Source organism: Kogia breviceps, chromosome 15, assembly GCF_026419965.1.
Source record: "Kogia breviceps isolate mKogBre1 chromosome 15, mKogBre1 haplotype 1, whole genome shotgun sequence".
NCBI lineage: Eukaryota > Metazoa > Chordata > Mammalia > Artiodactyla > Physeteridae > Kogia > Kogia breviceps.
In genome coordinates, this window is record NC_081324.1 from 70,854,053 (window position 1) to 70,875,241 (window position 21,189).

Consider the following 21,189-nt stretch of genomic DNA (forward strand, 5'->3'; position numbering starts at 1 on the left):
ATGTTCTAGATGTTGAGCTGGGGGGGTCGCAGGTGCATGTAAGGATATAATCATCACCAAGCTGTACACTTAAAATTAGTGCTTTCATAAACATCTGACTGTATGTCTCAACTGAATTGAAAAAAGAAAGTGTACAAGTAAAAGCTGACTCAGAAGATGCCCAAGCTTTGTCTGATGCAATTAAAGACTCAAGGTTAACCCAAGATGGCAAGTAATTTAGTGCAAAAACTAAAATCCAAAATATTCTCTCCACATTCAACCGGGCTGCATTTAGAGCACCCAGGAGATTTCGACAATGCAGAGAGGGGCCAGGTTTGGATTTGGAGGCAGATGGAACTGCGTGTTCTCCCGGCTCTGCGTCCCTGCGGTGTGACTGCACAAATCTCTTGCCCTTGCGCTGGAGGCTCAGTTTCCACCACTGTAGAATGAAAGTAACAGCCAAACCTCGTCCCAGGCCACTATGAGGATTAAACGAGTTGAAGTGTGTAAAGTACCAGCACAGTGCCTGGCACACGGTGGCACTCAATTAGTGCTGGGCTCGACCCCATGCCTTTGCCCAGGCTGTCTGGCCTTCCAGGGACACCTTCCCTGCTGCGGCACAGCAGTCCCCGGCAAGTGAATCAGGCGTGGCCCGTCCTTGAGGGGTTCCCAGTCCAAGAAGGGGGACAGATGTGCAGACAGACACTGAGAGCACAGGGTGAGAGCTGGGCCTGGGGGGCTCTGGGGAGGGGTAAGGAGCCGACTTCTGGGAAGAAGCACTGTATGAAGCCACCAGCACGAGCAGGAGAAGCGGGTGCTGGGCGGGCAGGCAGGCAGGGTCTCCTAGCAGAAGGGCGCGGGGCTGGAAGACAGGGTGCTTTAGGTGCCAAGCCCCCTGAGGGGGCACGTGCAGGCCTCTCTCACAGGGTGCAGGGCCGCAGAGAGCCACGGTCTGCAGCTGGGCGCTGCCCTCTGGTGGAGGGCGCGGCACCGGGGGCCTCCCTGGCCGAGGGAGCCGGCCCCTGGAGTTCTGCCCCTGGTTACCAGCACAGTTCGGGCCCGGGGTCACACTCTGCTTCACGGGGATGTAAACCACGCCCCCTCCTCCAGGGCCAGGGTGGGCTCCCCTGTGTCTCTACAACCAACCAACGCAGGGCTGGAAGGATCCCCACGGTTCCAGCCCCTGGATCTGGAGCCCGATCTGGGAGGGAAACGCAGAACACTGACTCTATTCATTTGCAAAAGAAACGTGGGTGCCTGTACAGGGGGCTGAACTTGACGGAGACCATGGGGAGGGCAGGACAGGTGTCCAGCCAGAGCCAAGGGCTCCCTTTACCTCAACACTGATGGTCCACGTTCTCTCCGGGCACTGCAAGTCCATTTAAGGAGGGAGAAGATAAGAAAGGTTAACGGAGCACCTACGATGCTGCACTAGGTGCTTTTACCTTGTAAGGCAGCTGTGAGTCTCTCCAATTGTCAGAGGAGAAACTGAAGCTCAGAGAGGCTAAGGCACTTGCCCAAGGCCACCCAGGTGGGCAGGGACAGAGTCACTATACGCCAGGTTCTTTACTGAGCCCCTACCCTAGGAGCAGACCAAGGGTCAGGGTGCTGCTCCACCCATTCCACAGGGGGAAAAACTGAGCTGAGAGAGAAGAAGTGACCCAAGGGTGCACCCTGGGGCACATCCCAGAGCACGCTGTCTTCAGCCAGGGCACAGACCTGAGACGACAGTGAGGGACAAACAAGAGAGACAATTTGGAGTCAGGCCAACCTGGATTCCCTGCTTCTGCCACTTAAAAGCTGTGTGCCCTTAAGCAAGTAGTTTCACCTCTCTGAGCCTCATTACTCCTCCCAACCAACAGATGTGATAATAATCCCTTCTGTCAAAGGGTCCTTAGGAGCATTAAGTAAGAGAAAGCTCCTGGCAGAGCCCCTGGCAGGAGTGCCTGATCCCCCATCCTTCTGTCTGCAGCCCATTCCTCCACAGTTGATGCCTGGGTCATAAAAAATAAACGTGCCTCGGGCCAAAGCCTGGCTGCTGCCAGCCAGAAGAGAACTGCTGGGAGGCAAGGATTATTATTGTTATTATTATGACCACTGCTGTTGGTACTTTTTTAAAACATCACTCTAGGCTGCAGAAAAATAAATTATAGAGAAGAAAATAATACGAAAGCTTTGTGATTTCAAATGTGTCCTGGTGCCCTAACAGATCTCAAGTAAGTTCCATTTAAAGCTGAAATGAGGGGCTTCCCTGGTGGCACAGTGGTTAAGAATCCGCCTGCCAACGCAGGGGACACAGGTTTGAGCCCTGGTCCGGGAAGGGAAGATCCCACATGCCGCGGAGCAACTAAGCCCATGTGCCACAACTGCTGAGCCTGCGCTCTAGAGCCTGTGCTCCGCAAACAACAGAAGCCACCGCAGTGAGAAGCCCGCGCACTGCAATGAAGACCCAATGCAGCCAAAAATTTTTTTAAAATAATAAATTTTATAAATAAATAAGTAAGTAAAAGCTGAAATGTGGCAGGCAGGGAGGACGCAGCGCAGGGACCAGGAGGGGAAGCTGGCCATCAGCAAGCGAAGGCGGCCACGGAGGGCCAGCACCACCCCGAGGGCCGGCTTCCCCACAACCTGGCCCCACTCCAGCTGACAGCCCCCCGGGCCCACACCCTCACCGTGTGCTCTGCAACCACTGCACTGCTGGCTCTCCCCTACCCTTGCCTCTGCATCGGGAGCTCGGTGCAGCAGGAAGGCTGGCCTCGCTGCACCTGCCTAACTTCTCTCACAGTCCAAGACCATCTTGTACTCACCTCCTCCAAGTAGCCCTCTCTGATACAACTTCAACCCTCCAGGCCTGCCCATGTAATATTTGGGACACACTTAAGTTAAAAAAAAAGTATTTGATGTTTATGTGAAACTCGAATTTAACCGGGCATCGTGTATTTTTTCTAGCTTTACTGAGTTATAATTGACAAATAAAAATTGTATATTTTTAGGTGTGCAATGTGAGGATTTGATATACATAAACACAGTAAAATGATTACCGCAATGAAGTTAATTAATACACCCATCACCTCACATGGTTACCGTTTCTTGGTGTGTGGTAAGAACACGTAAGTTCTACTCTCCCAGGATATTTCAAATGTACAGTAAGTCCAGTATTATTAACTATAGTCACCATGCTGTTAGATCAATTACAAGATGAATATGGTCTAGGTATCCCATATTTTTATTTGCTGACTCTGGAGACTTCGGGGGCTTGTACTTAGCAACTCTCATTCTTGGGGTGATTTCCTGACCACCAAATTCCTTCACTGAGCCAGTACCTGATGGCCCAATCCCAGAAAACTAGCCCAGGCTTGTATCAAAGACAGACGAATTTCCAGCTTGTATTTTTGCTCTTAGAGAACAAAGAAAACACTCTCCATACCTGCCAGGGAGCAGGGTGAGAACAAAGAAATACCCTACCTGTTCCCACAGAACAACTGGTCTAAAAAAGCAACCCCCAGAAACACACAAAAAAAGAAAGCCACTTCCAACACCTCCTTGATTGGGTTCACACTGTGCCCCATTCCTGTATGCAGACTGTGAGCCAACAGGTCAGGCTGGGATGCTCGAGGGCCTGGCTTGAGCCCTTCTCCTCCTCAAAACCAAGAAAACAAACGACGCTCTTACTAATTCAAAGGGATACATGGGGCCCAACCTCATTAAAAAAAAAAACCCAGCACTGGGATAGCCTCGCATCCCCTGCTGTCCTGGGGCCAGTCTGGGCTCCCAGCGGCCGGAAACCAGAGGGAGAAGAGGCATGAAAGAAGAACATACTGCAAGTCCCCCCACCCCCGTTGGAGGGGGGTGTCAGGTAGGTGAAGCTGGGGGAGCCACATCACCTCACTCCATCCCACTCCACTCACTGTCGAAACAGACTCACCTACAGTGGTTCTCAAAGCGGGGTCCCCGGACAGCTTCAGCATCACCTGGGGACTTGTGAGAAATGCAGATTCTCCGGCCCTAGCCCAGACCTACTTAATCAATAACTCTGTGGATGGTACCCAGCAGAGAGAGAGAGAGTGTGTGAGACAGCCTTACTGGGGTGTAATTGGCAAAAATAAACCACTCATCTTTAACAAGTACACTGTGATAAGCTTTGACATATACACCCGTGAAAGCGTCGGCACTCAAGACAATGGACACATCCATCACCCGCAAAAGTTCCCTTCCATAATCCTCTCTCCCCTCCTCCCGCAACCAAAACCCCAGGCAACCACTGACCTGTTTGCTGTCACAGCAGATTCGTTTGCATTTTCTGGAGTTTCAAATACATGGGGTTATATGGTTGTACTCTTTTATCTGAGATTTTTCACTCAGCACCATTATTTTGAGAGCCATTGTGTTCTTGGATTTATCCGCAGTTCATTGTTATTACTGAGTAGTATACTACCTTTATGGTTTTCTACAATGGATTCATCCATTCACCTGTTCATAGACATTTTGGGTAGTTTCTAGGTTTTGGCTCTTACACATAAAACTGCTAATGAACTTTCATGTACAATAAATTTTGCACGGATGTACACTTCCACTCTCCTGCATAAAACCTAGGAGTAGACTAGCGTGCCACGTGCGAGGTGTATGTTTAACTTTGTAAGAGACCGTTTTCCAACATGGTGCAGTATTTTCCACTCCCATCAGCAGCGTATGAGGGTTCCAGTTACCCCCCCATTCTCACCAGGGTCGGTAATGATCAATCTTGTCAAGTGCAGACACTCTAGTCATTTGTAGTAGTATTTCATCGTGGTTCGAGTTTCAATTTCTTTAATGACTAAGGATGTTTAATATACTTTCACATGCCATCCAAGTATCTTCTTTGGGGAAGTCTATGTTGAAACCTTTTGCCCATCTTTTTTGTTGGGTTATTTATGAGTTCTGAGAGTCACTTATAAATTCTGGATTCAAAGACTTTATCAGATATGTGATTTGCAAGTATTTTCTGCCACTCTGGCTTGTATTTTCATATTAACAGTGACACTCAAAGAGCAGAAGTTCTTAATTTCAACAAAGTGCCATTCATCAATTTGTTCTCTCATGGACTGTGCTTTTGGGGTCATATCTATGAAGCCTTTGCCCGATCCAAAGTTACAGAAATTTTCCTCCTGTTTTCTTCTAGAAATTTTATGATTTTAAGTTTTACATTAAGGTCTATGATCCATTTTTTTGGGTCAATTTTTGTACATGGTGTGAATCTGTGGACTGAAATTCTTTTTTTTTTTGCATGACGATACCAAATTATTCCAGCGCCATTTGTTTCCCCAACACGTATGTTTGGAAAAGGGCTTCAGAGTAGAAATGATTCACTCCCCTCTGCCTGGTAAACTCCTACTCATCCTTCAAAACCCAGGTCAGATGTCCCCTTGGCTAAGAAGCCTTCCCTGACTGAGGCCAAGTAGCTTTCATCTATCCTCTGGTATACAGAATGTTATACAAACTCTGGCATTTCTCTTATCCCACATGATTGCATTAATTCCCAAGTCTTTCTCTCTTGAGAGGGTGAAAATTCAGGGATGAGGACCATAATCCCAGCACTCAGCACAGGCCTGGCACAGGGGGTGATGGTAGGAGTGGGGGTGGGGTGGGTGACTCAAAACAATTTTTAAATATAAAAAAATAAATAAAAGAATAAACAAGTGAACAATGTGCTTTTTTAAACAACTGAATACCACCTCTCAAGGCCCTACTCACAGGCCCCATCTTCCAGGAAGCCACATTAATCATCAACAATATTTCCTAAGAAAACCACCACTGACTGATGTAATGCAAGCCCAGTGCTTTCTGCACATCGTTTCATTTAATCCTGACAACAGGTCCATGAGGCAGATACCGCAACTACTGTTATTTTACCTAAGAGGACAGAGACATTCAGAGAGACTAGGGTCCATGCCTGAGGTCTTACATCTAGTAAGTGTCAGAGCCGGGGTGTGAACCCAGACAACCTGTCCCGGAGAGCGCGCCCTTACCTCTACACAAACCACCTTCTGGTTCCCTTTATTTGCACAAGACTCATTTCCCTGACAAGCCCGGGCCCCATAAAGGTAACCCTGCCTCCCCCACCTGACCAGCCCTTGCCAACTACTCAGCCCAGTGGCAGAGGGACGAGTCACACAGGGGACCCTCCGATCTTGGCCACGGGGACACAGACACCCACTCACACCCAGAAGGACCTCCTCTTTACCTTAGGCCACACGCCCATGCCGAAGGGCCTGCTGTCTGCCAGCTTGTGCAGGTACAGTTCTGTCCTGGAAACAGAGAAGGGACCAGAAGTAAGGGAGGACCCACCCACACCAGTGGCTGGCAGGGCAGGTGGTCATCATGGCATGGGGCTGCACACAGTGCCCCAGGTGGCCCCAGTGTCTGCCTCAGGCCCTGGCCCTGCCTCCCGAATATTCCTCACTTGCTGCCCTCACTGGGACCTTCTTAAGTGAAGGCCTTCCAAAAGCTTCCCTACTCCTCTGTTACCCTGCTCTGAAAACTGGGAGCTTCCTCTCTAATCTGCCCTCTCTCCAAAGGGTAAGGTGCCCCTCTGGCCTTAGCCAGGAGGCTCAGGACAGGTTGGGCCTGCCCTTCAGACGGGGGTGGAAGGCAGGAGACAAATGATGGGGGACGCAGAGGGAAATTGAAAATTATCACCCCTCGCCTGGGGTGAGCACTCCCTGGAGCTTCACTAGATAGAACCTTACTCGTTCATTCAACAGATGAGGAAACCAAGGCTCAGAGACAGGGAGCCACATGTCCAAGAGTTCCCAGGAGTCAGCGAGGGGCAGAGATGACTCCCTGGGCCGCCTCCCCCAGAAGGCCCTCCCAGATGAGTCTTCTGCATTCTCTGCTGTTCCACCTGAGGCCTCCTCGCCCTGAGCTACCTCAGGTGCACCCAAGGCTCTCACAGAGTTTAGGAGCTTCTGGAAGATTCGGGGTCTGCTGTTCCTTGCCCACCTCCCACGCTGCTGTCAGAACCTGTACTGAAATGTCACCTCCACAGCAGACATCCTCCACCACCCCCCAGTGTGTATAAAGAGCCATATGTGAATTACCTCACTTAATCCTGTAAGGTCAGTCAAGGTACTATTTCTACTTTACAGAGGAAGAAACGGAGGTTCAGAGCAGGTGACACCTGGCCAGGTTCACCCAGCCCAGAAGCAGTACCGGGCAGCTGGAATCAGAGGCCAGATTCCTAACCACTGGGCTCCACTACCTCTCAGCTCTAGGCAGAGGTAGGGCTGGGGCCCTGGAGAGCGGGGGCCCTTTGTCTCACTGCCCTCGGCCGTCCCTGCTCAGCCCAGTCGCTCACCTGAGATCCAGGTCCAATCCGGCTAGCATCTGGGAGAAAACCTCGAAATTGCCTTCCCCTTCCAGCTGCCGAGCCACGTGGCTCTTCTCCAACAGCATCGTCTGCCAGGGGAGAGGACAGGCGCCTGGTCAGCACGAGGCCCAGCTAGGCTGCCCGCACACCCCCCACCAACCCCCAGGCCCACTCTTCAGGCCTTTGTCTCACTGATTCAGAGTCCACGCAGGGAATCTACGACTGCAACAGGCTCATTCCGATGAAGGGAATCCAAGGGTACTAACAATTAGCCCACAGCCGCCCTCCAACACACTCTTATGCAGCCGAAGCCCTTAAAAACTTGACCCACATGGTGATGCACGGTAGACTTTCAGGGCCGGGACAGAAAGGGATTTATCGGGCACCAGCGAGTCTGGATATTCTCCCAGCTCCACTCACAAACAACCCTTCTAATCACCTAATCCTATTTTCTGTTCAAACAGAATGTTTTTTTTTTTTTTTGGGGGGGGGGGGAGGGGAGGGGCCGGGTGATTTCAGAGAGAGGGACAAACAGGCCATGTACCGGTCACACACGGGCTGCCGCGGAAGGCCAGCGAGCGTCTATTTAATTTCAGCTTACGTTTTCAAGACCCAGCTAATGAGCGGCTGAATTATGTATCTACTCATGAATATTTCATCCCTGTGATACTCTGAGGCACAGACGAGCCGGCTTACTCGGGGAGGAGATATCTGGGCACTGAGCGAGGCGGGGAGGAGCTAGCCTTGGCCTGGGGATGGATGACCATTTAGACACATTCCAGGGTTCCAGCTAGAGGCGTGGGCCCTGCTGAGTGGGGCTGAGGCTACTGCAGCCCCAAAGAGCCCCCTCTCCCTCCCACCCTGAGGCCTCACCTGGAGCTGGGCGGCCGTGACTCGGCCTGTGGCGTTGAAGTCCAGTGACATCACCATGGAGAACCGGGTGGCACGGCGGCTATGGCCAGTGAACACGGAGCCAAAGGCCCGGAGGACAGTGAAGGTGGCTCGAATCTTCTCCACTGGTGGGGCACGGACAGGGCATCACCCATGGCCCGGGTGCTGCCACCCCCACCTCTCACAGGACCCCAATCCGGCCCCAGGCCCCAGCTGGGCCCCCTCCAATCCCCCAACTCAGCTCTAAGCCACACCTCTTCTGCTGCTGGGCCGGCCCTGTGCTGCAAGCAGGGGCACGGGGGGAGCAAGAGTGAGCCCAGAAGGGGAGATACACACACCTAGGATTGGTACGATCTGAGTGACAAGGGCTGCCCTAGGGCCTCCTGGGCCCGGTGGAGTCTAGGAGGAGGGCAGGGCATTAACATTCTTGGACCTGCTCTCGGGGAAGGCTCCATCACAGCAGGCTCAAAAAGCCCTGCAGTCCCCACACAACTATTTAACGAGCACCCACTACGTGCTAGGCACCTGGATACAGCCTAGCCTGACTCCCACTCCCCCAACACACACTTTCAGCAGCACTACATTCTGGGAGGGCCAAGACTGGTGCCTCTCCCTGCTGTATCCCCAGCTCCTAACAGGGCTCTAACCTAACAGGGCCAGGTGCAGAACAGGTGATCAATAAAGCATTGGAATAACCCCAGTAGAGAAGCAGGATAGTACGATGGTTAAACAAGCTTGAATATGGCCTCTCTCCGTTGTTAGTCACCTGCTTTGGAGCAAATTAATTAACCTCCCAGTGCCTCAGATTCCCCATCTATAAGATAGGGGTAATGACAGTACTTACCTACCTCATGTGGTTGCCACAAAGACTAAAAGATTTAATAATGTAAAGTGCTCAGAACATGCTCCAAATGTGGTGGTGTTATTATTATGTTTGTTATTATTAGAAAAGCAATACTGCCTGGGTCATATATTCTCAGCAGGGGGAATACTGCCCCCAAGAGGGCAGAAACTGATCTTGAGGATGGGGGCAGTTTTCCTTTCTTATGTATAGAATAGAGCACAGATACATATATATATATATATGCCTGTGTGTGTCTGTACATATATACACACACACTGCAGAAACAAATATATGGTGAACCTATGGCATTAAATTTTCATGGTGGGAGATGATTAGGAGAAAGAACAACTAAAAAGGCCCCTCAGAGGAGCAACAAGACATTGAGAACACTGGCCCAGGGGTAACAGCTCTGGAGCCAAACGGTCTGTGTTTGAATCTCAGCGCTGGCATGTATGAGCTGCGTGGCCTTGGGCAAGCTGGTTAACCTCCCTGTGTTTTAATGGCCTCATCTATAAAATTCAAACAATAATAATGTCTACCTTATAGGGATGTTTTAAATAATAAATAAGTTAACCCGCTTGGAATAGAGCCTGGCGCGTAAGTCCTCAGCAAGCGTTTACCACGATCACCATCAACGCTGTTATTATCATCAATTGACACCCTTTTTAATTGAAGTACAGTTGATTTACAATGTTGACACTCTTTCTTTAATGCCCAGCTCAAACCTCATTTCCTCAAGGAAGCCCCCCAGCCCCTTCTCTGCGCTCCCTGCCTCCCCCCTCCCCGGCTCAGCCAGCAAGCGGTGCAGAGCACTGGAGTCTGGCACGGACGTGCAGCCGAGTCTCCCTTCCGGCTGCCAGCGCCTCCTTGTCTTTGTTTTTACTTAGCGGGTCCTCCGCACAGTCCAGTGGGCTGTGCGCTGCACGAGGACGCCACACCTAAGGGCACAGCATTTCTATCAGATAGCCACAGGCCTGTATGCTTATTAGGGTGATGGCCCAGAAAGTGGCAGTCGAGCCTTTGGTTCTAACGATGTCAACGTGTGATGACTGTTCCACATATGGCAGTGAGTGTCTTAGGCAAGGAGCACCTGTTTCTAAGTCACAGAGAAGCACCCAACAGACTAGGGGTGGCCCTGCCCAGAAGCCAGCCCAGGGTCTGCACACAGGTGCTCAGCGAACGCCAGCTGAGCGGATATAAGAGCGAGCGGCCCAGCACCCCCGCCGACGCTCCCTTCCCTTCCCCCACGCCACTGCCCCCGCCACGTCCCAGCTGCACGTCACCTGGAGACCACTGTACCTGAGACCCTGCCATCCACACTGCCTGCCATCCCCACCAGGTGCTCCAGGACCTGCTCACAGCAGGTGGTCTTGCCAGCACCACTCCGGCCCAGGGCCACGATGCTCTGGTCCCTCTGCTGGCTCAGCAGAGCCCAGTACGCCCGCTGGGCAAGGGAGCCAACGTGGGCGGGTAGGCCATCCCGGCAGCTCCTGGGCACCTGCAGGAAGATCGCCGGCATGAGCTTTCCCACCCAGCCGGGGCCCAGGGAGCACTCCACAGTGCTCCAACCCGGCCTCAAGCCCAGATCCACGTCCACGCCTCCCATCCTACTCCAGCCTTGTCAGAGACGTCGTGCATTTTTAAGCGGGGGGGGGGGCTAGCCTGGAGATCTAGTCCTGCCACTGGCTCGCTGTGAGTCCCTTGGCAGCCTCGGACCCTGCTCTGAGCCTGGCCTCTTCTTCCGCCAATGAGAGCCTTGAACAAGAGCTGCATTAGCTCACGGGGCTCATCTCACTTGCTACACAAAGGACTGGATCGTACCTGTCTGAAATGAAGCCGGTGGATAAAATGGCTCAACTGATTAGTGACGTCTGCCACGGAAACAGAATGGGGCATGGGGGAATTGGTACGTGTGCTATGTATTTGCTGTAACAGATTTAGATACCGGAAGCCCCTTTGACTTCATTCATTCATCCATCCATACGTTCATTCACTCAGTAAAAAAAAAAAAAAAATTCGTTGAGCACCTACTACGTAGCAGGCATTATCCCAGGCACTGGGGGCACAACACTACTCAAGGCGAGTAAAGGAAGTCTCTGCCAACCGTGACGAGATACCGTTATACACCTATCAAGATGGCTGGGGCTTCCCTGGTGGCGCAGTGGTTGAGAGTCCGCCTGCCGATGCAGGGGACGCGGGTTCGTGCCCTGGTCCGGGAAGATCCCACGTGCCGCAGAGCGGCTGGGCCCGTGAGCCACGGCCGCTGAGCCTGCGCGTCCGGAGCCTGTGCTCCACAACGGGAGAGGCCACAACAGTGAGAGGCCCGCGTACCACAAAAAAAAAAAAAGGCTAAAAACCTGTTTTTAATTTTTTTGACACACTACCAAGTTCCTGTTAAGATGCAGAGCAAGTGGAATTCTCCCACAAGGCTACACAATACAGCCACTCTGGAGAACAGCTTGGCAGCCTCTTTTACAGTGATACGTGCACTCGTCACACAACTGAGCAATCCCACTCCTAGGTATTTACCCAAGAGAAATGAACATTTGTGTTCACCAAAAACCCCTCTCTGTCACTGGTTGTATTGGGTATGTATTCAGAATCATCAACAAACTAGAAAGAACCCAAACGTCCCTCAACTAAAGAACTAAGATAACCAACCACCCTGGTTTTAGCACTGAAAGTCCCATGTCCCAGAAAAACCACTCCCTCCCACAGAAACCAGGACAATTGGTCCCCCTCTGAACAGATAAACAAAGCTGTGCAATAAAATACAACAGAATAAAAGAAGTAACGGCTCACAGCTGCAACAACATGGGTGAATCTCAAACGCGCTGTGCATTGTGCTAAGTGGAAGAAGCCGATTCCAAAGGTTACAAGCTGTACAATTCCATGTATGTGACTTTTCAGAAAAGGCAAAACTAGGGAAAAGGGACAAAAAAACAGATTAATGGCTGCCAAGGGCGGGACATGGGGGAGGGGTTGACCACAAGGGTATGGAGAACTTTCGGGGGTGATGGGAACTGTCCTGTAACTGATGGCGGAGACAGTTTCACAACTATACGTGTTTGTCGAAAACTTACAGAAGTGAACACTAAAAAAGGTGACGTTAACTGTACGTAAATTATACCTTAATAAACCTGACTTAAGACAACAAAGCCCTACCTGTAGAGCTTGCTTTCACTTGGGAGAAGACAGATGATAAAGAACCAACTGATTAAATTATACCGAACGGGAGTCATTTTAAAGCCATGAGCTTGGATGAGATCACCAAGGAAGTGGGCGTTTAAAGAGGGAGAGAGAACAGGCGCAGGGACGGGGCACCCTGACTTGGAAAGATCGGGGACCAGCAAAGGAGGCTGAGAGGGAGGGCCAGCGGGACAGAAGGAAAACCAGGAGAGCGGAATCCCGGAGCTAAGGAAGAGAGTGACGGCAGGAGGAGGGAAGGGCCAGCCTCTGAAGTGCTGCTGAGGGTCAAGTCAGAGGAGACCGGAGAACTGTCCACTGGGCTTGGCAGCATGGAGGTCACCACGACCCTGACAAATGTCTGCTTAGCGTGGTCTTCAGGGAGAACGGAAGAGGGCGGTGGAGGTAGTGAGGGCAGTGGAAAGGCACCAAAGGGAGCAGGGAAACGGGCCTGGCTGGAGGAGGACCTTGGAAACCCAGGATGCTAAGTGGGTGACAAGTGGGCTAACGTCCGCCCTCCCAGTGGCTTGACAGGGCCAGGGGCAAAAATTCCGGTGTGGCGGCCCTCCCCCTCCCCGAACCCCCAGCCTGGGGCTAAGGAGCACCCCCAGTGCACTATTGGCCTTTCCTACCCCGAGACCCCCAGGAACAGCAATGAGTCCCCACCCTGACACAAATCAAAAGGCTCAGCAGGACCCAAAAGCCGGCAAAGTAGGACAAGCCGCCACACTGGGGGGACACAGCCTAAGGGAACACAGCGGGCAGAAGAGCCTGAGGTCTGAGCCTCGGAGCCACCTCCCGCTTTGGAAACAAAGTTCAAGGGCCAGGCTATCCCAATCGTCAGCCTTCTCAGGCCTGCAGGGGAACAGGGAGGAGTCTGCAGGCCCAGGCACCGCAGTCACACACAGGTACCCCTGCACGCTTGAACACGGGCACGTTCAAGGGCACGTGCACCCGACAGCTGCAGAGGCCGCTGCACACAGGTGTGCCCATCTACCCCCCAGGCAGTCACAGCACACTCACCCCAAAAGAGGCCTGCACCCCGAGGCACGCACCCAGCTCCCAGCCACCCGGCAGGCCCAGACCCCCAGTGAGAGAGGCCTCCAGCCCCGCCTGGACCCCTCCTAGCCCATCTTCAAGGTGGCCTCAGTCCCAGCCTCACCGCAAGTCTCTGCTCCCACCTGGTGGCCATTTGAGGAACCAGAGGAGACTCAGCCCAAGACAGGAGGCAGCTGTGTGTGCGGGAGGCAGCGTGACTTGAGGGGGACTCAAGCCCACCGCAGGGCTACAGGGGCTTAAGGGGATCACGGGACTCAAGTTCCTCCTACCAGGGTGGGTCCCAATCCCCGCACTTTTAGGCTCTCTGACCCAGGCCGTGTACCAGACGCCACAATCGAGGACAGTCACGGTCGTGAGAACTGGGCTTGCGGAGAGACCCGTGACAAACACCCCTCCCAGGGGCCCCCTAAGGGACCAGAGCAGGCTCTCGGGGCCTTGGGCTGCAGTAACAGCAGCACAGCCTGCCTGTCAAGGGAGGGGAGAGCGCAGCATCGCCCTTCCAAGTCCCTGGACAGAACAGCCAGGGTGGGGAGGGGCCTGGAGGGCGACCTAAGGGTGGGGCGGTGTCCAGGAGAAGAGAAGCCCCCGGGGAGGGGGTGCAGAACCACTGTCCCCTCTTTAATGGACTAAGCATCGTTTGGGGGCTAGGAGTGGCTTTGTCCCACGGGACACCAAAGGGTAAGATGAAGCTTTTCATCCTCCATTGACAGATAAGAACACCCAGGCCAGAGAGGTGTCCTGATCTTTCCAAGGTACCTGCGGCGCGTTGAACCTTCCCACCAGCAAGTCCTCAGAATGGAGCACATATAAGGTTTTTGACCTCCAGAGGGTCTCCCTGCCTCCACTTTTTTCGTCTGCCTCTATCTAACCTCCGCTGAGGAGCCAGGAGGGTCCTTTTACAGCGTCAGACCACGTCACTGCTCTGCTGAAAATCTCCATCACGCTCAGAGTAGAAGCAGAGTCACTATGACCACGTATGAGACCTGGCACGACCCGTCCCCGCTCCTCCCGACCTCCACCTTGCTGTCTCCTCCTCCACACGTTTCTCTGTGTCATGCTGGGCCTGTCTTCCCTCACGAGGATGGAAGCTCCATGAAGGCAGGTTTATCTTCCCACCTTCTTCCCTGCTCCTCCCTCCACGCCTGGCATACGGGACCCTCAATCGATAACCTCAATCAGGAGCCACTGAGTGAATGGAGGGGATGGGGTGCCAATGATTCGGCTGTAGCTGCAGACCTCTCCACGAGGTGGCGCTGACAGGTTTCCTTTGCTTTGACTGGCATCTTAACCAAAAACGGGCCATTTTACACTCCACAGGGAAAAATAAATGAAGGCGGAACCGAGGCTTCTGTTTCCCCATTCACATGGGTATCTGGGACTCCCGCGGGTCCAGCAAGGGGTTCAGAGCACGGAGGGGCCAGCGGCGTGGGTTTCACCCCAGCTCCTCCACCTGCTGGGCATGAGTTTGGCAGCTGGCCCAGCTTCTCGTCCGTGGAACGAGGCTGGTCATGGTCCCTGTCCTGTCAGGTGGGCCTGAGAACTGATGGAGATGCACACGAAGGTGCTTGCAGCAGTGCCTGGTACACAGGTGATAGCCAGTCAGTACGTTCTTTCTCTCTTATTATTACTGTCTTTCACGCTCCTGTTGCTGTTTCTATCAGTTACTCATCCTTCCCCTCTAAGGAGGGGGGTTCACGTGGTCCCCGAGGCTACCCAATCCACGTCTGCAGGATGCTGCCCACAGACACGTTTGCAGGGGCCTTTGGCTGCCCTGCTCTCCCCTGAGATGCAGAGGGACCCCTCCACCCCACCCCTCTTGCGCAGTCCCCCAGCCCTGGCCCCACGGTCCCCCCTCACCTTGGCTGCAGAGGGCGCCGTGGGTCCCTGGGGCTGAAGGACGATCAGGTCGGGCCCAGCGCAGGTGTGCAGCAGCCGAGCCCGGTGGCGGTGCAGAAGCGTGTTCAGCACACTGGACTCGTTGACACTGACCAGAGAGGCCAGGTCCTCAGCCTGGTCCAGCTCGGGGGGATTGGCCTGTGAACCATCACACAGTGTCCTCTGGCCTCCCGGGCCCCGCCCCCCCCAAACACACACACACAGCCCTGGTGACCCTGCCCCTGGAGAGCTCTGTGCCAAAGACCAGAACAGAACACAAGGACTCTGGAGAGAGTGAGGAAAGCCTACAAATGAAACAAGGGCACCTCTTCTCCTTTGCTCTTTGTGCAGCCGCCCCTCCCCGCATGGTCCCCCTTCCCTGTGCTCATGGCGCCGGGAGGGGGGATGCCCTCAGGACGACACAGCAAGACTCAAGCACCTTTTGTCTCTCAAACACGAAAGACAAGATGGGTGGTGCTCTAGAGTGAGGAAGTGTCCTCTGCTGTTTCCTCCTCTGCTGGGTCTTGTCGGGGAGCTCTGCGTGTGCTCCGTGACACTGAGGATGGAGGCCAATGCCCTAACTGCCCCATTTCTGATAGCCCGTTGTACACTGATCGCTTGGAAATATGCCCAAACCCTTCTAGAAGCAAGGGATGACTGCAGCCTCTCCTTAGGGCATCCACTCTAAAAACCTTCCTACCATTCTTTCCAGCTTCAAGGAGTCTTTTGGGCCTAATGCTCTGGCGTTTGGGTCAACCCTCAGCCCTTTCATGGGTCAGTTTTTCTTCTGAGGACACTGGCCTTCTGCAAACTCCCAACACTGGTGGGAGTAGAGGCCCCGGGGTGGGCAGAGAAGGAGCAAAGAGGCATGTAGATGAACGAGGCCCACATGGAACTCCTGGAGGAAACTCCTTCTCAATTAGTAGGCTGTGAGGGGTGGAAAAGGGTCAGGATAGGACCTTTTACCTCTATCATTAGACTCCGACTCATCCGCAAATAGATCCATGGTGTAGTGCAAAAATTATGCAAAACCACCAAAAAAACACAAAAGGTTGACACCCAAAAGGTAGGCCACTGGAACCTATGCTATGGTTAATGGCAAACTGCTAATCTGGCAGCCAGGTGAAAAAGGAAGCATGCTTTGTAGCATGATTTGCAACGTCCATAAAAAGGAAAACAATCCCTTTCTTAGATCAAGCAGAAGAACTTCCAGTCCCAAGACCTGACAAACACATCTCTCAATGTGTCCTCATAAAGGGGACACTATGGGACAGAGTAACAAGCCCTGAGCGATATACCTCCAGCAAAGTGATGACTTCAATGGTGGTCTTCCCTATAATTCCCCCCAGGGCATCAAGCCGAAGTACTACGTGCAGTCAAGCACCAGGAAATCTCTCCCGGGGGGGCGGGGAGGGGGGGTGCAGAGCAGGCGGGGAGGGGGACGGGGGGCTCACCCGATGGACGTGATCCTCATCCACCTCAGTGAGGCTTCTGTCGGCATCAATGCACAGTCGCACCCTTCCTGCCGGCAGGTCGGCTGTTCCCTCGTCTGGCTTCAGCACCGTTGCTGGTAGACAACCCAGTGGGAGAGAGAGAAGGGGAGGGCGGAGGGGAGAGAGAAAAAGAGGAGCAGGGAAGGAGGGGAGGGTAGAAGACGGGGGCAGGTGGGGAGGAGAGGAAAAGAAAGGAGAAGAGAGACTGATTCTGAGCTGCTGAGCCAGGCCAAGGAGCTGGAGAGGTGTGAGACCTGTCAGAAATGGGTTAGCATCACCTCCCCTTAGAGCCTATTTACAGGGAGGGTTCTGACTGTGACCCCAAACTCTTTGAGGAGAGAGGCTGGGTCTGACTCATTTGGGGCTTTTATCAGCCTGCACGATGCCAGGCACCCAGATGGTTGGGTGCACTGACCCAATGCATATATAGACCTGGGACGGCAGATAATGGCAAACGGGCTGCCGTTTTTCTTTCCAGGGCCCATAAGAGACATCACTAATCAATCACCCTTCCCAGCCGTGTTCTGAATGGGACTCAGAGTAACTTCTCAGTAGCTTTTGGTCACTAGCCGCAAATCACCAGCAAAAGATGAAATGAAATGAAATCCACTGAGATGAAATCAATTTGCCCACTTGCACTAGACTCCAAGTTCCTTGAGCAACACTGCAGAAACCGAACAATGCTTGCTGCTTTAATGAATTACATTTATTAACTACCAAGGAACACATGCCTTTAAAAACAGCACCCAACAGACCAGCTGCCAAGGGTGAAATGACATCCACCTATTCCCACCCCAAAGCGACATATCCCCATCCCAGTCCCAGCTGCCCCTTACCCCTTCCCTCCCCTTACTCCGAAGACTGGGATCAGGACCTGGCAAATACAGCTGGCGGCAGCGGCGGGTGTAAGAGGGAGAGGCTTAGCCCCCGGGTGTGCCAACAGCCCTAATTACCAAGAGTAAATCCATCCTTCTGAACCAGCCAGACCTTCTCCGCCTCATACCATCTGTCCTCAGGAGCCTGAAGGCAAAGATCACATATATTAGACCAAGAGGACGCTGCCCTCCCCCAACCCCCATGTGAGGGGCAGACCCCTTACGTGGGCACTTCGAAATCAGCATCTCCCAGTGCGGGTGAGGGTGCTTATTTAAATGCAGAAGCCACAGCCCCCCCCCCAGCTTTCTGAATGGTCATCTCCAAGCTGGGGACCGGGAATCCGCATTTCGAGCCATCTGCTGTTTACCCAGCACGAAGAACTGTCGTGTGACAACGTAAGCTCGGGCTCGAGAGGACACCTCACGTGGTTGGGACGTTCCCTCACCCTGTGGAGAATCTCGCCCCAGGCCAGGTGCTGCGGGGTCCTCAAGACCCCCGCTAGTGGTCGGGGGAGTGCCTGTTCCCTCCTCTAGGCTGGCCATGCCCTCCACTCGCGGTCCATCTCCTGTCCCTGCCTTGTCCCCCTCCAGGGGCAGGCCTTTCCCACCCCTCCTTCTCTGGCCTGCCCCTCCCCGCCCCCGGGGCCGCAGCCCCCTCACCTGGTCTGAGACTCCGCTCTGGCCTCCTCTGCTCCCCTCCTGCAGGGCTGGCCCCTCTCCGCTCTCCTGCCTCTGAGGCCTTTCCACACTCTTCTCCAGAGCAGGCTGTCCGGGTCCTTGCGGCTCCATCCCCGGGGCCCCAGCCCCATCACCTGCTCTAGCGCAGGACTCCTCTGCTTTCCGCCCTCTGCCCTCAGGCTGGTCCTCCTTCCCAGCTGTAACTGGGGTCTCTCCGCGTGCATCCACCTCCTTGGGGGCTTTAGAGCCCTTCTCCGTCTCACTCCCGGCTTTACCCGCCTCCCCAGACTCGCTCGGAGGTCGTCCCACCGTTTCCATCTTCCCCTGGGGCCCACCTGCCCGTCCAGTCCCGCTCCGAGGCTCGCCTGCTTTCTCCACGGCTCCCGGAGCTGCGCCCCCATTGCCCTGCGCTGTGCCCGTCTTCTCCACCTTTGTCTGAGGTCCGTCTGCCTTGTCCGCCTTACTTCGGAGCACACCTTCTTCGTCCTTCTTACTCTGGGGACCGTCCCACCTGCTCTTTCTGCCCAGGGAGCCTCCCCACTTCCTCACCTGGGCTTGGGCCCCAGCCCACTTCCCTTCACCTGCTGCAGCCTTGGAGAAATTCCACTTTGCCCCCTTCTTTGAGGGGTCCCCTCTCCCTTTCTCCGCTGCCTCCAGTTGCCCCCCCTCACCCAGCCCCTCTCTGCCCTGGGGCTCACCCCCTTTCGCCCCTTTCGTCTGGGGGGCCCCGCCCCCGCCCCCTTTCCCCCCTGTGCCTTGATCCTTCTCGCCTTTGGTCAGTAGCACAGTTCCTGGGTCCCCAAGATCCCCAGTCTGGGTCATCTCAGCCTTCAGAGCTGCATCCTTGGTGCCGGCCTGGGGGCCACAAGGAGTCCCTGGGGTCTCCCCCTTTTTCTCCCCTCCAGGGTCTGTGGCTGGGGTCTTGCAAGCGGGGCCATCCCGGGGCTGGGTCCTCTGCTCTGCCTTGGCTGAGTCCGGGTCCAGCTTGGCCACCATCAGCAACACATCGCCCCGCCTCATCCCTCTCCTGAAGGGCAGGCTTTTTTTGGCTGGCGTCACACTGGGGCCCGACTCCTGGGGCTTCTCGCCATTGATACTGGTCATCAGCACCGGGTCCACGGTGCCGGCCCCCTCGCTCTTCTGGCCCAGAATGTCTGGGCTCTGAGGAGAGTTCGACTGGTCGTCCTGGGAGACGTGCTGGCTTCCAGATTTGGTGCCACTGTTGGGTTGGCTGGTGGAAATCTCTGGGGTCTAGAAGAGACACCACAACCATACTTAGCTGCTTGCTGACCAGGACAGCTTTGTCATTCACTCATTCATTCACTCATTTGTTCAGCCAGCCATTCATTCACCCAAAGACCCTCAAGCATCTACGGGCAATGGGCCAAACCCCAACACCCTACACCCTAGGCTTTGGCTCAGAACCTCAAGGCCATGTGACGTTATGAGAGGAGAGTGGACTTTGGAGCCCAAGAGACCCAAATTCACTTCCGAACCCTGCCACTCACTAGCTGTGTGGCCTTAGATAAATTACTTCCCCTCGGGACTTCCCTGGTGGTCCGGTGGTTCAGACTCTGTGCTTCCACTGCAGGGGGCACAGGTTGGATCCATGGTCGGGGAACTAAGATCCCACATGCCAAGCAGCACAGCCAAAACAAAAGAAAACACACAAAAAAACTTCCCCTCTCTGAGTCAGTTTCCTTACCAATAAAGTGAGAAGCATCATGTCCTACCTCACCAGGTGGGCGTGCGGCTTCCCAGTAGCATATGGAGGCTGAGCCCAGCACCTAGTACGTCCTCAGTAACAGGAGCTCTTGCTGCTGCTGTCACTGGTGCTGTTGTCACTGTTCTTACTATTATTTATGCCTGATTCTTCCTGCTGGGCCAGGAAGGGATGGGGAAAGGACGTGGAGCCTGTCATCAGATGACCTGTTCTAGTCTTGGCTCCGATGCTTTCCAGTTTGGTGACGTTGGATGACATCGCCTATCCTCTCTGAGCTTTGGTTTTCCCTCAGTGCAGGCAGATACCACCTGACCATCCAGATTTTTTGTAGGCTGAGTTGTGGAAATTGCAGAGAACTGAGCAAAGTGATCTGCTGCTACTTTCGCCACCCTGGTCCCCAGACCACACCTGCACACCAGGTGAGGGCTCTGGATCTGCCCTGAGGTCTTCCACTTTTGCTTGCCCAAGACATCTGGGTACCCGACACTCAGGGGTCTCCACTGCCTGTTCCTCTCCCATGTCTTTCTACTGCCTTGTGATGTCAGCCCCGCCCTGCGCTCCATCCTTAAACCAGCCTGGCTGTGGCCTGAACTGCTCACAGAGCCAGCTTTGCCTCTGCCCCTGCAGAAGGAGACCATGGGGGGGAGTTCTACCCTAATGCCTGGCTGCACCATCTGCCCTAGTCTGGGTTCTGCCACTTTGGACCCTGCTAACACCAGGCTCCCACACACCTGTGCCTGAGCATCTGGGGTTCTCATCCTTTTGCATCCAGAACAGTCCCAGGATTGCGTTGATTCCACCTGCAAAGCTTCACACCTGAGTCTCCTTTCCCAAACCCAGATCTACTCTCTCTCACCTGGGCCACGGCCACAGCCCCTGAGCTAATGTCCTGTCAACTTGCTGCCAGGCATTTAAAACCTCATCAAAAGATTCTGGAAGCTGCCCAGAGCCTCCAGGAAAGCCATTCAACACAGCCATCTGCCATTCAAAGTTCTTGAAGAGGAGCCCCCACCTCCATCTGGTCTCACCATCCCTGCTCGTCTCCATGCTTCAGCCACACCTGGCATCTCCTGCCACACCTGACGCTTCCCAGCTTCCGTGCTTTTGTTCACGTTGAGCTTGCTGCCCGGAACGCCCTTGCCCTCTCCACTCGCCCACCTTCTACTCGTATTTCTATACCCAGCTCAAATGCCCCCTCCTCCACAAACCAGCACCTGAAGACCTCAATCAGAAACTGCCTC

General features: G+C 54.1%; 1 protein-coding gene across 14 annotated transcripts in view; it reads right to left on the reverse strand.

The window, feature by feature from the left end:
* Positions 1-21,189, reverse strand: part of MYO18B (myosin XVIIIB) — a 239,503-nt gene that overhangs the window by 198,657 nt on the left and 19,657 nt on the right. For all 14 annotated transcript variants that reach the window (XR_010836953.1, XR_010836954.1, XR_010836950.1 and 11 more), the window contains 8 exons: positions 18,208-19,476; positions 17,626-17,692; positions 16,634-16,746; positions 15,162-15,338; positions 10,359-10,557; positions 8,198-8,340; positions 7,313-7,413; positions 6,200-6,263 (listed from right to left, as the gene is read on the reverse strand). Coding sequence is in view for 7 of the 14 variants with exons in the window: in XM_067015387.1 (XP_066871488.1) it covers positions 6,200-6,263; positions 7,313-7,413; positions 8,198-8,340; positions 10,359-10,557; positions 15,162-15,338; positions 16,634-16,746; positions 17,626-17,692; positions 18,208-19,476 (2,133 nt within the window). In the remaining 7 variants the exon portion in view is untranslated. The remainder of the gene's footprint in view (positions 1-6,199; positions 6,264-7,312; positions 7,414-8,197; positions 8,341-10,358; positions 10,558-15,161; positions 15,339-16,633; positions 16,747-17,625; positions 17,693-18,207; positions 19,477-21,189) is intronic.